The sequence below is a fragment of the Chrysoperla carnea genome, chromosome 1 (assembly GCF_905475395.1).
Source record: "Chrysoperla carnea chromosome 1, inChrCarn1.1, whole genome shotgun sequence".
Lineage (NCBI taxonomy): Eukaryota > Metazoa > Arthropoda > Insecta > Neuroptera > Chrysopidae > Chrysoperla > Chrysoperla carnea.
Window position 1 is genome coordinate 120,182,491 of NC_058337.1, and position 21,113 is coordinate 120,203,603.

Sequence of the window (21,113 nt, forward strand, 5' to 3'; positions counted from 1 at the left end):
ATCCGTGTGGAAGTCCGCTGTACGTACCAAATCGTTTTGTTTTTGGAGAGATGTGATACATTCGTGTTTGTTCTCAAATTTAAGAGACACGGTCCGTAGGTCTAAACAGTAGTTCAGCAAGCTTTTACATACATAAAAGCAAGCATATAATAGTATATTTCTTAATCACATTGCTGAAAGTATATCTACTCTTTCATACTCTTGTATGTGAATGCGAAATGATTTATCAAACGAATTGCATAATCGTGAAGGAGAGATAATATGGTAGAAGGAGAGAGAATATATCCAATGCGCCCACAGTATTATATATATACTAAAGTAGATAGTGAGAAGAAGAAGAAGAACTGAAATTTAAAAATTTAAAAAACTCCCAAAAAATTTGTCGGGAACGGAATCCTAATTTCGCATTTGAAACGTATCTAAGAACATTCTCCATTAAATTACTTTTTTCCTTAGAGCCTTCACCTAACTGAACCGATTCCGTTGTTCCGGGTACGGAATCCTAAACTCACACTTGAACCATAGCTAAGAAGACTCCGCGTTTTATTATAACACCCCCACTAAAAAAAACCAAATCGGTTCATACGCTTAGGCGCTACGATACCACAGGCAGGTAGACAGACAGGCACACATAGTGTTCAAACTTAAAACATTACTTTTTTGGTTCGGAGGTTATAAAGGACGGAGTTGGGGCGGAGGAGATACGACACGCAAGTTTCGTAAGATACCAAAATAATAACGTCACATTTTTCTAACGATTTAGCTTCTGTATTTCTAGTGATGTGCGTAAAAAAGTTTCACTTAAAAAATTAGCTCAAATCAAACTCTCAAAGACCTGGTAATAATAAGCTTTTACCGTAGTCTTACGTTTTTACTGGGAAACTGTTTATTACCAACCAGAGACAACAAAATATAAAAAATTTGAAATTTTTGTATAGAATCTTGTTTATTATGAAATATGATCTTTAAATGATTTTAAATGACACTTTATATAAGAAAAGACGGCATCACTTTGTAAATTGTGACCTTTCCCTTTTTTTATTTTATTATTTTAAATAATTTATTAAACAAACTAATCGATAATATTGTTTTTCATTTCTACAAATAAGATCATTTCTATTTTTAACATATTTTATGAATAAACTAGTAATATCTGTAGACTGCAGAGACCATAATTTTATTCTTATGACACTTGATTTTTTATTGACGTAGGCTAGAGATTTTAGCAGTTCAAACTATTTGAAAGTCCAATTATACAAGACTTAAGTATATTAGAAGGTTTCTAAGTAAAGACAAGGGAGTAAAATTAACATGGAACTATCGCATGTCGACCCTAGTAGCTCAGTTGGTTAAATTGAACCAATTCCGTTCGCGGTATACCTAGGCTAGGTTCGATTCCCGTTGTCACAAAAAAATTAATTTAATTAATGGTTGTGATGGGCTTGGTGTAGTTTTTGGATGGTTCAACCTCTCGAAATAATTGAGGGGCTGATAAATGAATTATCATCGGAAAGGTAGCAAAACACATATGATATCACCATGGGCTCTATGGCCTAAGTGTGTCTCTAGTGGACAGCCAATATAAACTAACCTAATAATCGCATTTAATTTTTAATCGATTTTAATTCTCATTGGTTACACCGAAGATAAATTTTTTCTTTCATTCCGTTTAATTAAATGTTATCACGTCCAAAACGAAAAAGAGGGAAATATAATTTTTATTCGATTTTAATTCTTATTGACACCGAAGATAAATTTTTTCTTTCATTCTGTTTAAAAAATGTAATGTAAAAAAAGAGAGAAATAGGTATATAAACAAATTGAATCACAGGAAAGGACTAGGTATCAAATAAGAATATTAAAGTTAATTCACTTGGACGTTTCGTATCTTTATTGCAGTTGCTGAAGATGTCTCAATAAAGAGACGAAACGTCCAACTGGACCAAATGTAATGTTCTGATTTGATACCTAGTCCAACTTCCCTGTGATTAAATTTGTTTATATCATTCAATATTTGCTCTCAATGAAATAAAGCGCTCTTAATTTTTCTGTAAAATTGAATATATCTCGAGGCAAATCAAATGTGAATAAAAATTTCATTAAAATCGGATAAAAATAGTTATAACTGTTAACCTCCATATAAAATAATCGCACAAAAATCAATATTTGAATGTCTATGACGTCATCAACGTAAAATCTAGGTTTTTAGGCAATAACATTCAAATATTAAACAAGCTTGAGGAATTAATTTCTGTTTATGTGGTCTCATATCTCATCCGATTGTATTCAAGATCCGAAAACAGCCTTGTCTTGAAATGGTCGTTTCTCGCATACTACACGCATTTTGAGCGTAAAATACACATATAAAATAGCCAAATGATAATGTAATGACGTCATCAAGTTAAAACCAACCAACTTTTATTCGATTTTAAAGACACTTTTTTAAATTTTGGTTAACTGTATTCTATAAAAATTCTATACCGATAATCAATACCAAATTAATTATTTTTATATTGATATTAATTTCAAATTTAATAATTAATTATATTTAATTTTTTTTTTTTTTTTTTTTTGTTACAGTTAGTTCGTGGTCTGGGCTGTGTAATATATAACGCATTAGACTTTAAAAATGATACATCCGCAGAAGTTGAACTTGGACCACAATTGGAGGAACTTATTACATATATGACATCAAATGGTAAGTCATTCTTATATATTTATAATATTATTTATTATTTATTAATAATAAATTGATTGATGATTGATAAAAAAAAAATTAATATTATTATGACCTAATTATTTTATATATTTATTGATGAGAGCTGTGAGAAGAAATTAAATAAATAAAAATCACACTTCATATGGTTTCAAATAAATTAATAGTTATATAAACTAAAACCCGACTACGAAAAGGAGGAAAATAGACATAAAATACAGGATTGTTCAGTAAGATCTGACCACTTATATCTTGTTTGAGTATCTTTAACGCACTGACATCCGAGTATTAAAAAAATAGAGTCAAATATAAACGGTAACATCTTACTGAATAATCCCGTATATACTATGTGCCCAAAAAATACGGTGACATTGTATTTATTTTGAAAATTCTTTATTTATTTTTCCAAATCAATTTCATCCCCTTCAAAGTAATCCCCTCCCGATGCAATGCACTTATGCCAACGGATTTTTCAACCTTTGAAACACTGGTTGTAGTCACTTTCCGGGGTTGCCTTCAGTTCCGTCTTCGCTGCGGCTTGAATCTCCTCTATCGTATCAAAACGGAGTCCTCGGAGCGGTCTTTTGAGCTTGCTGAACAGCTAGAAGTCGCACGGTGTCAGATCAGGTGAATACGGTGGTTGCGGAACGATATGGGTTGAGTTTTTGACGAAATGATCACGAATTATCGGTGCAGTATGGGATGGTGCATTATCGTGGTGTAAAAACCATGAATTGTCTTCCCACAATTCCGGCCTTTTTAGGCGGATTGCGTTACGCAAATGACGCATAACGTTCAAATAATATTCCTTGTTTGCGAAGTAGTTAAAGTATTTTTTTTTCCATGCATACGGTGCAGGCGCTAAAATTATAACCCTTCTGTTTTAGTTTTGATGGTCGAGTTACTAATTAAATACCTATATTTTATAACTGTTAATAAATAAAAATTTTTAAATTGATTTAAAATGATTTGCATTACAACAAGTACACACACAAATATAATATAATAATCAAGCATTGCATGTCATTATTAAATATTTTTGAAATTATCATTTTGATTTGATGATTTGATATTTGAAATCAAACACATTGTGTCTACAATTACATTGATTTTATTGGTGTTATTGGTTTTAAAATATTTTACAAACTAATTATAAAACAGTCTGATCAGCATATTTTATACTGAATCTGTTCAATGAATAGACCTTTTCATCGATTTGCTTTTGTTTCGGACGGTTGTCAAAAAACTATTTAACCTAAGAAAGTTAAATATATTTTATCTTATTCAAGCATTGCTTTTTGACAATAATATAAAATAAAAGATATGTCGTTACTTGATGGAAAACAGTCCGAAACAAAAAAGAATCACTTTGTAAATGAAAAGCCCTATTAATTTAGTGACTTTTAATAGACGCCAGTCTTTTGAATGTAACGTGAAAATCAGTAAAATACTTTTTTATTACTATTTTGTTCTTTATTATTCTGAAAAATTAAACTATCGTACTTTTAACGATCATTTACTCTTAATACGCAGAAATTGCTTGCCAAGGTTTATCTATGTTTCAAACATATCAATCAAAATACAATGTAGAAACAGAGAATTTGCGGTGTTGAATATGGCGTTTTCGATGAACCTCAAATAAGTTACTTTACATTTGGTTTCGGATTTTAGCTCTTGATTTTGCTAAACTAAATCAAAATCAAAAAATTGAATTGAAAGAAATCTCCGACATTAAATCAGGTCTGATCAATTTGATTGTGTAGCTTCTAAACAAAAAGAAAAGTCAAAATCGGTTTATTTTACAGACAGACACACAGATACACAGATACGTTCAACTTATAACATTCCTCTTTGTAGTCGGGGATAAAAAATAATGCAAATTTTCTCAAATTTAAAATCCCCTAACTTTTAAATTTTCGACATTTAAAGTCAAGTAGACTCCTAGCAATAATTTTCTCTGCTGGATTCGAGAAAGGCAACTCTCTTTATTTGAGTGATGAGTTCCAAGAGAAGTGGTTAGTTAACCATAATATTTTTTGTTAGAATAGTTCCAAAACAACAGAACAATTTTTGTAAAACCTTTTCGAAAAACGTATTCTACTAAATGCATTTTTCTACTATACAAACCAACTTATTAATTAGAAAATTTTCTCTATAAATTTTTAGAATATATTCAATCTTTCAATATAATCGTAAAATAACATATTTTCTTGAGAACTACCTCAAAATATTAAATATAATTTTTTTTTTAACTGTTTATTGATTAGTATTTAAACATAAATAAAAACCACATAAAACATTGGAATTAAATTATAAAAATACTGTCAATATTTTTTGGTTTTCCTATAAGACAAAAACCCCCGGAAATATAAAATTATATTTGTGGTCTTTTAAAATAATTATAATTTGTGTGTAAAATATTCAATGACCACCACGATCATAATAATATATAATACCTTGAATAATCTTTGTGTCGGTGCAGTGGTTAAGAGTTAAGGATGTACGAGCGCCAAGTCAATTTTATATAAAAGACTTGATTTTTTATTGAAGTTGGACTAATACTAAATCAATTCTGAAAATTTTAGGGGTGATTGTCCGATTATTTAAATAAATAAATGACTTCAAAAGTTGACATATTAAACATTGGTTTTTATGGTGTAACGGCAGATGGATGATAAGTTTTCATAGATTTCTCGAAAACTATTCGATAGAAATTAAAAGAAAACTATTAAAATTAATGTTAATACCTTAATAAATTATTGAAAAAAAAAAAAAAAACAAAAAAAAAAAAAAAACCGTTGTGCCCGATTAAGGAAGGATATATGAGCACGACAGTGGGGACACAAATTAAGAAATATGTTTTCAATTTTGATGGTGAGTTATGTTATAACTTGACAGTATAAGACGAAAAGTAAGAATAAAATTTTTCGATATCTTGAGTAATTTTGAAAATATCGAAAATTCAAAATTTTGTTTAATTATATTTTGCTTTCGATAATTCGAAAACCAAGGCAGATATCGAAAATTTTTATTCTTATTTTTCGTCTACATTGATGAAGTTATAACAAAATTCATCATCAAAGTTGAAATTTCAATTACAAGTCTAAACCTGCCTTGGCGCTCATACTACCTTAAGAGTTAAGAGTTACATAGTTAGTTAATATTATTAGCACAATCATACAAAATAACACTTTTCTTGCGTGGTAAATCAATCTATCAATCAATCAGGAATCAATTGATGATGACGGTATTCAGTATCGGTATTATTGTTTGATTAAAGACTAGCTATGCATAATATGAATGAATGAATGGATATGTATGTATGATCAATACGTGATTGAGAATATTTTAAATTAATTATAATTAATAAACAATAACCTCAATAAAATAACTATTTTTTATTATATTACTTTTTAGTGTCAAATTTTAATATTATATCCATTTTTCAATTCAAATAAATAATATTTGTATAGACGCATGTTTTTACGCAGTATTTTCTTTCATAAGTCCATATTTATTTTGCTTTGAATAGTAAATTCAAGAACTCTTAGAGGTTATGGCTAATAGCTCGTTTTGTAGTTTACCAAACAAAAAATACCTTAATAAAAGTTGGAGAATTTGAAAATCGTTGCTTTCGGAGGTTTGTAAAAAAATAAAATCATTATTATGTTAAATAAAAAACTTTTAACAATAAAAAAACTGACTTCAAAAAGTAAATAAATAAAAATGCACTAAAAAGTAAAAAAAAATAACGATAATATAATGTAGTTATAATTATTGTTACTTTTGGAGTCGGTGTCAGCCAAGTAAATGTAGCAAACTATTCCATCGACTCCAAAAATAACAATAATTATAACTACATTTTTTACTTTTTAGTGCATTTTTATTTATTTAATTTTTGAAGTCGGTTTTTATTTTTTTTTATTTTTAGTGAATCTGAAGTGCACTTTCTATAACATTAAAATTACTCTTTTAAGGATGTTACTCGGGAAGGACCAAAAATCACGTTTTCTTATAATCATCTTCAAATTGTGTATATGCATTCTCATTAATGTCTTTTATAAGCAGGTAAATTTTATAAGTAAAGACTCTTACGGAGCTAAATTTTTAGATTTAAGCTGTTAAAGTTTGCGTTTTTAACATATAAATCCTATTTTGAAGTGATTTTTAAGGTACGTTTTATTGTGTAAAGCGGTACCTGTTTTTCCATAAAATACTTGTTTTTTCGTAAAATAGAAATGATGAAATTGCATGCATTTGTGTGTAATTTCTTCTATAAGTGATTTTTCTCGAATTCATTAAGCATCAATATTTCAAAAACTTTATGGTATATATCGAAAAATTTTACTCTTAATTTTGTCAATTTTCCCAAGTTCTAACGGAATCCACCCTGAAAATTTGAAACAGAGAGCTCAAATAATTTCATACTTAATAATTTCTAAAATATATACTTATATAAAATTACAATTAAAAGAAAATCGGCTCAATAGAAAAGAAATCAATATTCCATGAAACAACTGTATGCAAATACAAAAGATAAAAAATGTACATATGTGACACGCAGTGCAGAAAACTCTCATTTTTTATGAAAATGGCCACAGCATTAATGTTTAACATCGAAGTATTTAACAGCGAAGTAATTAAAGTTTTTTAAATGGTTTTATAACACTGCTCATTTTTCGCAATTGAATTATATGCCATCTGAGATATGCAGTTTTCGGCTATAACATTATTCATTTGTATTGAAAAGTGATTATTTTTTTGGTAATATAGCGAAATTCGTATCTATAAATTTTTATGGTGAACTAATCCATCGACACAAATAAAATGCCACAAAAGTATTACTTAAAATCAGTTTTATCCAAAAGTTTTATGATTAGTAGGAGGTAGAAATTCGCTGTGGGCCTTAAATTTTAACTTCATCCAATCAGCCAACCGCGTAATGGTTTAATTTATAGCACGAATGTGTGTTTTCGTTTTTCAATCTCAACTGATATATGTAAAATAAAACTCACGACAAAGTAATACACAATGAATTGATATATAAAAATAAAAGAACTTTTATTATCAATGATTATATATCATTCTACGAACTAAAGTAACTTTAGTGTTAGATACTTAAACTTAAGTTACAACTTAACTATATATGTTTATATGTTATTTAAGTATATATTTTGTATAAATAATAATAGAATATTGTTTTCAAATAACCTGAAAACTTAAATATTTTATATACAGTCTGATTATATCTAATCCAATAACAAATTATACTGCATATACCATCAATCCTTGAATTATTTTGTGCAATCAGCTTCCCTGGTAAACAAAAAGTTTCAAGGAGTGATTGCTCAAAGGCTTCAAAGGTTAGAAATGCTTAAAGAGCTACTGAACATCATTAAATGAGCTGACAGAACATATGAATGTAAACCTGTTATGGGTTAATCTTTCTTCTGTACCAATTTCGTACGGTATGAACAGGCAAGTTAACATAGGTAACTACATCTATCTGTTGAACAATCGAAATTGGTATCGGTTAAGTTAGGCTAGGTTATATTGGCTGTCCACGAAGTACACACTTAGGTTATAGAGCCCATTTTGATACCATATATGTATTTTACCACCTTTCCGCTGATAATTTCATTTATCAGTTCCTCCATTTCAGAGGCCTGAGTGCACCTTCTTCATGCATATACCATGCACTTCACCAGCCCTTCACAACTATTAATTAAATTAATTTTGTTGCGACGGCGGGAATAGAACCCGCTACCCTTAGCATACCGAGGACGGAATTAGTTACGACTTAATCAACTGAGCTAATAGGGCGGCGAAATTGATATCAGAAGAAAGATAATTTAATTACGAAAACAATGACATAGGTTTGCCTGTAAAAACCATTATGAAAAAAAAAATTGATTAAAGTTAATTAAAAACAAGTCAAAACAAACAATTGGCGAAGTTAATTGTTGAAATACCATGTATAGACAGTTTTGATTACGGAATCGTTTGTTTTTTCACGTCATGGAAGTAAAAAGAGAAGTCAGACATAGATACATGTCACACACACACATGATTGATATTCCCATATAGCACTTACATACTATACAATGTTTGAACCTATAATAACAAGAATATGCGCCCTCACGGATGAACAGTGCTGTTTTCGAAAAAATGTTTCAAGCAAAAGTTGTTTATTTATTTAAAAGGAACATTTCTTACATTTAAACTTTTGTTCTATCTCTAACGGTTTACAAGATTTGTCCTACGGACCCAAGATCCGATTGACCTATGCTGCTCATAGAAACCTTTGTTCCTATATTATCCTATGTTGTTCATACGAACTTGACCTCACTTTTTATGCTCTGAGCACGCTGTAAAAATTTTAACTTGATATATTTTTCGTTTTTGAGTTATCGTGTTGTCAGATGGACAGATAGACAGTCGGAAATGGACTAATTAGTTGATGTTATGATCACCTTTACCAAAATTTTGTTTATAGCATCAATATTTTTAAGCGTTACAAACTTGGAACAAAATTTAGTATACCTTGATATATTTTTCATATACATGGTATAATAAACACATTTGGATAGGCAAGCCATAGACGTGTTTATCATTCAGTAAAATTTCATAAAAAATATGTCTCATCTGATTCACTGATGAGTAAACGTCGATTTTATTCGTTGTGTGCGTAGTCATGGTAGGGACAATAAAATCGATGCCAGCGCTTTAAGTGAAAAATTTCGGAGTTAAAGGGGGCTGTTATGACTAATTTGCAATTTTTACATGTTAATGTAATAGAAATGTCAAATTATAATTAAAGTAGTGTATCGTTACCATGGAAACGAAACTCACGCACGGAGCGAATACCTCCTCTCTTAGACTATTAGTATTTTTGTACCAATTATTATATGTCAAACTTTATTACTGACCTAGAGAGAGTCTCCACCCTGTATATGGGTATATATTTAAAGTGTACTTATTTATTTAAGTAAAGTAGTTTTTTAAGTTGATTTCTAACTTATTATTAATAATAACTAACTATACTTAATACTGCACTATAGATGGGTATATAGATGCGTGGGAAGTATATTTTATTTGAATATGAAGAATAAGAGGATATACCTAAATCATCTTTAATAATTTTTATAATATCATTATTTTTATTTACATTGCAATTACTGTTCTTACTTACTTTGCTTTCAAGAGCGCATAACATATACAAGTATGTATGTATATACACATTATACAATTATTATTATTATTATTATTATTATTAGTGAAAGAAAAGAAAGGTCACTACTGATTTGTGTCATTTTTATTTAATAAATTATGGGATATTTAAAAGAATACTATTATAGTTGGTACCCGAGGAATCGCTTACGTGAATCTATATCCGTTTCATATTATCATATACTAGCGACTCGCCCCGGCTTCACACGGGTGCAATGCTGATACTAAATACACTACAGAAAAACTGTGAACGTTTTATTTACGACATCACATTAGAAACCTCAAAAATAGCAGTACTTCTCCACTATTTAATGGATGTTATTATAATATAAACCTTCCTCTTGAATCACTCTATCTATTAAAAAAAACCGCATTAAAATCAGTTGCGTAGTTTCAAAGATTTAAGCATACAAAGGGACATAGGGACAGAGAAAGCGACTTTGTTTTATACTATGTAGTGATTGAAACATATTTGGGAACTGAAAAACATATCAGTTTGAATGAGCTGTAACTATATAAATAGGAAAATTCCATGGATAAAATTGCATCTCGAAAACCTCTTCAACCAGGAAATTGAAAGCTCTGTACGAGAAATCTTGTTTTCTATGATGATTTCATGCCATAGCTTAGAATGAGTCTACCTTAGACCGTGGGAAAACTAACCATAAGAAATTAAAAAAATTCCATTCGTACATGGACGCAATTAGTGATGAGCAAAATTAGTTTCGATCTTGCTGTCTTGGTCTTGGCCTTGCACTTCGACAAGATCAATACCAAGACTCTATCTTAATTAATTTTAATCAACCCAGAACTAATAACAAGACTTTTACCAAACTGATTATTGAAAAGAATTAATGAACGCGCTAGATAATTTTTCCATGTGCTTTTTATTATACTTGAGCAAATTTTTCTTTCGTATTTTAAGTAAAACCGGAAAAATAAATTAAAAAACCTAATATGGTAACTTTCGATATAACACAGTTTGGGTAACAGACTTTAATTTTCTGTTCATTTTATATAAACAACCCGCTAGGCTGGGCTTAAAAGTAAAAATCACCGCGTTACAGCTCTCACCTCCCTTACTCTCACTTGGCCCCCTTTTTTCACGCTTTTACGCCTTTAAGGGTAAAATTTCTTATCGGATACCTACGTCATGCATAGAACATATCCTCCAAGTTTCGGTTAAGGTTGTGCGTTGATCCATCAGTCAGTCATTCAGGACAAAGCATTTTATAAGTTTAGATATATGTCGATAATTGATTAAAAGAAAGATTCCAATTCTTAAATAATATAATTAAACGAAATCGAAACTTAAAAGTTCAAAACATTGTTGATGCAAGATCAAAAACAAGACTCGGTTGATCAAGACCAAGACTGAGATTGTTTTTGCAAAACCTAGTAGATCCAACTATGCGAGATCAAGACTTAATTCTGCAAAACCAAGACTTATTTTTGTAAGATCAATACTGAGACTTAAACTAACCAATACCAAATTTAATCATCAAGATCCAGGCCAAGACCAAAATAGCTATAATCTTGGTCTCGCTCATCACTAGACGCAATTAAATGTTCTAAATACGCGTTTGCTCCCAACATTTTCGGTACATTATTTTGAACGCATTACGTTCGACGCAGCTTCCATAAATTCTCACATAAGTGCATTGAAAACAAGTGTTACGATAAAAAGTTATTCAACGATCGAATTCGTGGACTGTGAACAACATGCCTTATGTTTTATGTTTATTTCAAAAATACTAACTATTATACCAAAGCTAAAATGTTAATAATTTCAGAATTGTTTTTTGATAAAATCGTGGGAGTTAATAAATTTTTTTTTTCATTATTAATGAAATAATCTAATTTTTATTGTCTTGTTTCAATGTGTTACATGTTACCTTGAACTTTACAATAAAAAAGAATTCTTCGTACTATAAACTCCTGTAAACATTAATCACCGCATACATAAGTCATTATTTATTACAGTAGAAACTCGATAACTTAAACCTCGGTAACATAAAAACCTCTGTTACTTCAAAAAATACTATGTTCCCTTCCCATCAGAGCCCAAAACCTCTATAACTTAAAAGACGCAACCTCTATAACTTAAATAAATAATCTCTGTATAGGCCCTCAGTAACTACATAGAAACATGTATACTCAATGTCACAAAAAATGCTCGTTTTAAAACATTCTAAGTGTTACTATTATAACATAACATATGATGAGTACGCTTAGAATGTTTTAACTGTGGCACTTTTTTTGACAGTGAGTGTACATACCTCTATATTAACTAGGGTACATATAAACATGTACATACCTCTATATTAACTAGGGTACATAGAAACATGTACATACCTCTATATTAACCTTTACCTAACATAGACACTTGATAACTTAAAACCTCTATAACTTAAAATATTTTGTGTTTCCCTTGGACTTTAACTTATCGAGATTCTACTGTATAACAAAAAAAGCGTAACGATTATTTAAACAAATAACATTTTTGTTAAAGGGTTTATTTTTTATTTATATTGTTAATTAAAATTTTCTCATGATATAATTTTTAATAATTCATTAAATTTAAAGAGTATTTTTAAGTTTTTTATTTTGTGGTTTTTAGTAGTGTTTGATAGACAAGAAGAGTGGAAGGGAGAAATTAATAACAAGATAATTTAAAAATATGCATAATTATGACAAAATATTTTGTTTTTAAGTACATTGTTATATTATTTTCATCGTGTAAAATAATAACCGTGAGACAGAAACGTTAACCAAAAAGTCTACTTTACACCAAAACAGTGTTACATTCATTTTTCTTTAAATTACTTGAAAAGATGAAAAAATTGGGTTTATATTTTTTATTGTTTCGAAAAAAAATACTATATATTATTATTGAACTATGTTCTATCTAAATAATATTAAAATAACTCCCGACATAAAATAAAAATTTCAAATTAAAGAAACCTCGGACATAAAATCAGGTCTGATCGATTCGTTTGTGGCATCGTAGCTGCTGTACAGATAAACCAAACCGATTTTGATTTTTTTGTTCTGATATTTTGATCGGTAGTTCTTAGCTAGGATCGAAATCGGTTTTTCCGTTAAGGAGCTACGATGTCACAGACCGACACACAGACACGTAAAATTTATAACATTCCTATTTTTTTCACATAATTATTTTAACAATTATATGAAAAATTTTAAATTCCTTGTACAATTTATCATTGCATTAATCTCGGATATCTAAGTCACAAATTTTGAAGTTTTAAGATTATTTTCATATTAGTTTTTTTTCTTTTTAGTTTCATCAAATTCCGGAAAAATTTTTTTTTTGCGATTTTCTCGATTTTTTTAAAGGGGTACCCCTTAAAAAAATTGCAAAAATCGAAAAATTTTTTTAATCTCCAATTTGGATAAAACTCAGTATATAAGGTAATTTTGACCCAAAAAGTACAAAAATCGGATGCGTTTGATGACTGGTCGATTAGTTTTTGAGATACGGACTAAAATCCATCCAAATATTGCGATATCTCAGAAACTCTGCATACAATCATTATATTAACTGGATTTTTATACTTTTTGGATCAAAATTACCCCATCCACCGAGTTTCATCAAATTCCAGAACAAAGTTTTTTTTGCGATTTTCTAAGATCAAAGAAGAATAATTCAAAGTTCTACCTGCAGTGGTTTTGCCATCAATTAATCTTGCCGGTTTGAATTTTAAGTATATAGCTTCAAAACCATTACTTCAAATATTTCGTACAACGACTAAATATAGTTTCATATTTTCGAATTATAAAGAAACATTCATATCCTATCGCTTGGGAGAAGAATGATTATTTTTTATACATTGTAAATATTGTATATTAAAAAAACCTTTGTAACATTATAACATACGTTGATCTATATTTGTCAATAAAATTATTGGCATGCAGTTCCCGTATACAAAATTCACATCCTCTTTTGAGTCCCTTATGGGATGAATTTCCAAAAATTTCTCACTTACGTTACTTAAGAAAAGTGTGTACAAAATTTCAGGCTTCTAGACCCAGCGATTTCAGCTGTGCGTTGATCGATCAGTCAGCTTCCATTCTTATATATATATATATATATATATATATATATATATATATATATATATAAAATGTTTAACCATAGGAATAAATTTATTTATCTTGTGGCCATAATAAAATCATACCTAACACAGTTTTGCCATTACTCAAACCTTCGTCAATTCGTGGGTATAATAATATTGTATAATGGAAACCAATTTTGTTTTGTTTGTATGAAATGTTATTTTTTAAAACATTGCGTTTTTTGTTATATAAAACACAGCAGCGGTGAATTAGTAGATTAGAAGACTATAGATAAATAAAAAAATAATGATATGATAGTGAGTCTAGCTGGCGTTGTAGGTGATGCGTATATCCGGTCCAACATCATCAAACAAACAAAACAAAACTCACTTACAATTGTTGCATTTCCGTTTGCTTGTTTTATATCAAAATAAATGTGTAGCTATTGTACAGGAGGTCTCAATATATTTAGCCATGTTAGCAGCAGTACTAAAATCACGTTCTTGTTGTACTCATTACATGTAATGCTACAGTAATAATACTTAGAATGATTCAACTGGTTCGTTTTTAATGTTTGTGAATGTTTTTGACAATTTCAAAAAAATCCCGAGAAATTCTTCAGGTACGGAACCCTAAAATCGCATTTGAAACGTATCTCAGAATATTCTCCATTAAATTACCTTTTTTCATAGAGCCTTCGCCAAACTGAATCGATTTTGAGGATCATCGCCTATTTTCTAATCGTTCCGGGACCGGAACCCTAAACTCGCACTTGAAACATAGCTAAGAACACATCCCATTAATTACCTTTCAAACGAAACAAAAAAAAATCCAAATCGGTTCATCCGTTTAGGCGGTACGATGCCATAAACAGACACACATAGCGGTTAAATTTATTAAACATCTTTTTTTGGTTCGGGGGTTAAAAATGATAAAAAATATACGTTGGCAGTACTATTTTCTTATTTATTTCTTAATAAATGCAAAATTTGGGACTTTTAAAAGTCTCTGACTCTTTTTTACGAAATTCCCTGAATGTGGTTTCCAGGTTTTCCAGTAATGTGACTACCATTTTATTGTTATCAAGTAAAAGTAGTTGATGTGTTGAACCACTCTGTATACACATATACACTTTTATTTTTAGAATTATTTATCAAATTGTTGTAATTACTTTTAAACAACGAACACCTGGTTAGTTAAATTGATGGGTCGAGTCGGACCATACCCCTCTCTAGTACCAGCTTATCATCAGTGATTGTTATTATTATGTATCATCGGTCAGTCACACTTAGTTTTGTTAATGATATGAATGTTAATTAGAATTGGTTTTTTTTTACAATTCATGAATTTATCCACAAAAAACAATACGTGTTTGTTTTTTAATAAAAACAAGGAATTAATGAATTCAATAAGAATTATTTCTTTAAAATTTAATTGTATTCTAAATTTGATTTAATATTATTTATCGTTGTTTTAAAATATTGATTTTGTAACGCAGCCATGTAATATAATACATATAAGGTTGAGTTACAAAGCTTAAATTTGATGTCGTTATTCCAGTTTTCATTGAAAGCGCTAATGTAATAATTATTAAAAATTGAGATTAGTTACTAGTGATCGGTTAATAATGTTTCGGATATGAAGGAAGAACTGTCTGACTACCATCAATAAATCGCTTCAGAAAATAAAGTAACCAAATTTTTATAAATTTTACTAAAAAATCAACACCTTTGACTAGTAACAAGTAATTCTAAACATATCGCTAAAACCCTCCAAAACAGAGCGCTTCGTATTGGGCTCAAGGCAATATCATAGACATATTTTTTTAATCCAATTCTTAAACAGTGATTTACATGATTTTTGAAACCTCAGTGTGAAAGGCAATTTTGTCCAAAAAGTACAGAAATCAATCTTGTTTGATGATTGAATCCATAGTTCGTAAGTTGTCGTCTAGAAACCCGTACGCAGAACAAAGGACCCCGTACGATTAGCTAAGAAGATGGCTTTCTGGGAAACTTTTTCAATCCGACCGCTCTGATCAAAAGCTCTCACGGCCACAAAATGTTTTAACGAGTAGTTTGCGAGCTACGGACAATTCAAGCTACACATATACTATAGTTTATTATTTGACTACTGTCTTAATAATTATGCATCGTACAACGCACCAACTATCAAGACAATACAACACAATACAACTATACACAACACACACACGCATACATACCACACACGTTAGTCACATACTAAACTATAATATATATGTAGCTTTGATCGACTGTAGCTCGAAAACTACTTGTCAAAAGATTTTATGGCCATGAGAGCTTTCGATCGGAACAATCCAAAGAACATTTTGGGGGTAGTTTGAAAAAGTTTCCCAGAAAACCATTTTTCTATCTAATCGTGCGGGGTCCTTTCCGAATCGTATTTAGATGATATCTTAGAAATTTTTGGTTTAATAATCAATTAAAATGTGATATTTAACAAATAATTTTTAGTTATAAGATAAACTATACTGGAAAACATTAGATCATTTTGTAAAAGCACATTTTGGGGTTCTTTATAAATTGTTGGTGTACAAAACTGCGAACAATGCAAAATATTAAAAGTGAAGAGTAAAAAAAGAAATACATAAATAGACTCAGTTTTACATGGAGTGAAACCGCAGGGTACTAACACTTCTGGAAAAAAAAATTTACTAATTGTTATATAACCACTTTAAACAATCTTTCATATATTTTATTTAACAAAATATAATACATTTTTCATCTATTTAACTTCAGTGAGAAAAGTTTATGTTATTTTTGGTAGTTGAATCGATGATACTTGATATTGACGCATTTGAAGTACTACCATTCCCTTCATTTCCTTTATTCGCTTTTAATCGTGCGTTTATCAATAAGGTTTGTATATCTAATTGAGCTTTTAATGCTTGATTTAATGGTAATTTACGTAATTGGATTGCAACGCTTTTACCAAAAATATCAAATTCATCATCGTTATCTTCATATATGGATTTTAATGTTTTAGGGGTTATATTTTGATTCGTTGATGTTTGAGGTGTGGTATTTTGGGATGAGGTTGAAGCTTGTTGTTGGCGATACTGTTGGTGAGTTGTATTATTTTTAGGTTCGTTGCTCGTTTCACTTGAATGAAATTCTTCGTCTTCTATAATTCGAATATTTACTGGCGTATAAGTTTCGATAATCTCTTCGTTTTCAATTTTTATCATCGATGAATCGTATTCCTCAGATAAAGGATTTTTTTCCTCGTCCTGCAAGTGGAAAGGATTGTTAAATTTTTTGATCAAATAGCATTGTTTCTATATTCGCTCCGTGCGTGAGTTTCGTTTCCATGGTAACGATACACTACTTTAATTATAGAATTGTATGGATGCATATATAATTGTATGGATTGCATTGAAGACTTACATTTAAAATTTAATATTCTTGTCTCACAAATTTAAATAAATAATTATGATAATTTACATTTGAAAAATAATATTTGTTCAATTTGATTTCTTATTTTCACAATTTTTAATGCATTAAGTTTAATTAATTCGTGTTTTTCAATAATTTTAATTTGACATTTCTATTACATTAACATGTAAAGAATTGCAAATTAGTCATAACAGCCCCCTTTAACTCCAAAATTTTTCACTTAAAGCGCTGGCATCGATTTTATTGTCCCTACCATGACTACGCACACAACGAATAGACTTGGCTATAAACAGAATTTTATTCAACAGAGCTAACAGTTCTTCGAAGTCTGGCAAAAATGTTTAAATAGAAAAATGCTAGCAATAATTTGCAAGAACTGCAACTGGTTTGTAATGCTTGTTCTTTTAATATGTCCTATCACTAATCTTTCTTACATATTCGGAATCGGAATAGGTTCGCTTCATACAGCACGGAAATTCTGCGACCTCAGGAGTAGCTACCTCTTTGAACGTGTCTATATAACAGTCTTACTCAATTTTTTTTAGGTCTAAACTACAGTAAGTTGTTAAAGCTCATCCAAACCTGGCGAGAAGCAAAATTAAATTTGTCCCGCTAGTTATGGATTTTTTCAGTTCTCTGCAATCTTAATAAATATTATTAGGTACTTGGCAGTTGATTGAGTATCTAGTTGGAACCGGCTCGGTGGCCGAGCGAATAAAGACGCAAATCGCCTTTAACCGTTTGACTAATGACTGGGAGATTGAGGGTTCGATTTCAGGCAGTAGCAGTCCGATCAATTATTATTAATAAGGCGGTTAATTGATCACATTGCCGTCCCTCAGATAAGCACGCAGTAACCGATTCCATCCACATCATAAGTTTAATTGTCTATTCGGATGTAGTTTAACATAAATAAAGATTAAAAATAATTATGTGGATGGCCTCTGTTATAGATGGATGTCTGAAACGGGAGGTTAAACTCCATTATTATTATTTGAGTACCTATGAGGCATGCTTCGGCTGATTACGTTTTAAATAGAGGTGTGTCCGAGGCAAGGTTAAAATATGTATCTGTAATTAGGTAACCTCTCATGTATTATTTTTAATTTAATTGAATTTTCATATTTCTTTACTTTTATTAATTAATCGTTTTCCTTTGGGAATAAAAATAATAAACACCATAAAAATGCGCTGGGGGCAAATTACTTGTTGCTGAGGCCCTTCACTAACTAACTCTTCATATTTATCAATCTTTCAGAGGGTGACATTCCGTAAACTAAAACATATGGACGTAAGACGTGCTCGCTGATTTGGCAGGAAATTTATTCTTTACAAAAAACTTCTCGCACAATTTTGTTCCTTTCATGTCTTGGGTACAAACTGCAAATAAATAGCTCACTTTACCTTATGATTAATTTTCATCCTTTTAGCAGGCTTATAATTCATTTTTGTTCTGATCTAGAATTCAAAATTATAAATAATTAAAGTGTGGAAAATAAAAATTAAACTAAAATATTACAATTTGATCGCCATATCTTCTAACAAGATTATCCATAACCGGTGTATGTAATGCATTATCCATAATTGGAAACCATGATAACGTTGGAACATATGCTTGATTTTTCGAATTTTGTATTTTTTTCAATTCCATTAAGTAAGTTGATCGAAATCCTTTAATTTTATTACATACATCAGCCACCGAAAAATTCGGTTCATATTGTTGAACTAATTGTTGTAATATACCATAAGCTTTTTTACGTGCTTTTGGACTTTTTCGTAATGGATTATCGGTATTCCATAACACATCTAATTCTATATACTTTTTAACAAAATCATGCGCTAGTTGTCTATCCCATCTACCGACCATTTTGTACACAGCCTTTTTTCACAATATGGCGTCACTAGAACACAACTGTCAAAATAAATAACAGTTTTTTCACCACACTTGAATTAGTTATAACTGTTTTATGTTTAGTAATTAAATAATTAAAAATAAGTGTGTTTAGTAATTGATTTAAATAATTATTATCTAATTTCAAATATTAAATAAACTCAAAACACTTCATACATAGTTACTGTCTTCTTGCAACTATGACTAGAAAGAGTCAGTTCACAGTCATCTTGTTTGATAGCGATGTTATTCAATTGTTTTCATTACTGGTATATGTTTAAGTAGGATAACGATAGTGGGTATTTATATGTGTTAGATAGAGATGCATATAATTTATATTTAGTTCAAGTTGTATACGCATGTGCTGGCAATATTTTAGTGGTACAATATACAAACATACATGTTCAATCCACTTGAATGTCATTGGTATATAGGGTGTAAATTAAATGAATTCAAATAGTATAACTTGTGTTTGTACAAGCAATCAAATAGATGATGTAATGTAAAGCTTGGTATACACTAAGAGATACTAAAATGCACAATTTTTTGCATTACGTGGGGTTACCCTGTGTGATGGGTTTTTCAAAATCAATTTTTTTGCGTAAATTGATTTCTTAATATTCGCAAATTGATTTCTTAATAGACACAAATGTTAGCAAGTTCAGATAAGTACTTGAAAATTCAAACGCATTTTTCTCAAAACAGTGTTTTTTAAACTTTCCTCCATCATAACTCGAGAACGAATCATTCGAAATTTCTAAGGTAGACCATGTGCTGGCACATGTAATTGCACAAATCATTCAATAGTTCCGAGTATTTTTATTTGTTTCGTGACGAAAACGTAAAAAAAATGACGAGTTTCAAATTCATGAGAAGTCCAAAGTTATCGAGTTTCTGAGATTGATTCTGATCTTTGATATTTTCTGAAAGTCTACATCATGTAAAATTTTGCGTGTTTTTCCAACCGATCTGTATATCTTAAGGTAGTACTATCGGTAATAGACTTTGCATTCAGAATTTAATGAAACTTGGCATATACCCCAGGGAATGAAGGTTTTCACCTCCGAAATCCAAGTAACCGCATCGATTTTGATGAAATTTTGGGAATATGCTCTACTTACCACCCTATTCAAAATCTATATCACGCCGAAGGGCGCTTCCTACCTGGGGGTGGTTGCCACCCCTTCTCGGGGGTGGAAATAGTTTTGGTCAAAATAACTCCTGGAATCGATAGAGTGACCAATTTTGAGCAAAAAATGTCATATACACTTTTTTATTAACCAAATACTTTTTGAGCTATTTGCAATAGAAAGCGCACAGATTTGGCATAAAAAAAGCACGTTTTCAGTTGATTTTTCGTGAATTACTCAAAAACTAGGCGTTTTTTCGCCATAGTTGTAATGAACAAAATTGTAGCCAATAAAAAAATTAAAAGAATGATGGCTTAATCGATTTATTAAATAGAACGATCAGTAAGTAATACCGTATCAAAAAATCTTTTTTTTTATTCATTAGTTTTTTTTGGGTGTTTGACGTTTAAAAACGAGGAAAAAATGAAACTTTATAGCTTTATAAGCAGAATCTTTTTTGTAGTGCTTGAAAATACCTTCAAAATGAGCTGTGTTAAAAGTCGATCGGACAAAAATTGAGTGAGTTACAGTTGAAAGAACGTGGGCTATTCAAATTTTTAAAAGAAAAATCTCACATAGGATGGGTACCATTTCCACTTAAATTGTACTAAATCCATTTCCTTGCACAGTTC

The 21,113-nt window shown here is 30.0% G+C and overlaps 2 protein-coding genes across 3 annotated transcripts in view; one reads left to right on the forward strand and one right to left on the reverse strand.

Moving 5' to 3' along the window:
* The window catches only part of LOC123290603 (protein spire), a 196,244-nt gene that overhangs the window by 63,634 nt on the left and 111,497 nt on the right, over positions 1-21,113 (forward strand). For both annotated transcript variants that reach the window (XM_044870855.1, XM_044870856.1), the window contains exon 3: positions 2,581-2,698. In XM_044870855.1, coding sequence (XP_044726790.1) covers positions 2,581-2,698 — 118 coding nt within the window. The remainder of the gene's footprint in view (positions 1-2,580; positions 2,699-21,113) is intronic.
* Positions 16,799-19,459, reverse strand: LOC123290610. Its single transcript, XM_044870864.1, has 3 exons — positions 18,980-19,459; positions 18,865-18,918; positions 16,799-17,294 (listed from the first exon to the last, which is right to left on the reverse strand). Exons 1-3 carry the CDS (start codon positions 19,325-19,327, stop codon positions 16,800-16,802), a joined length of 897 nt encoding a protein of 298 aa, XP_044726799.1. The 5' UTR covers positions 19,328-19,459; the 3' UTR covers position 16,799.

Bases quoted from the DNA above. Each gene is read 5' to 3' on its own strand.
- LOC123290610 (XM_044870864.1), bottom strand. From the start codon at position 19,327: ATGGTCGGTAGATGGGATAGACAACTAGCGCATGATTTTGTTAAAAAG. The intron at 18,919-18,979 runs GTAATATTTTAG...TTTGAATTCTAG, and splicing joins GAAGATATGGCGATCAAATT to ATCAGAACAAAAATGAATTA. The intron at 17,295-18,864 runs GTAAAGTGAGCT...TTCCACTTGCAG, and splicing joins GGATGAAAATTAATCATAAG to GACGAGGAAAAAAATCCTTT.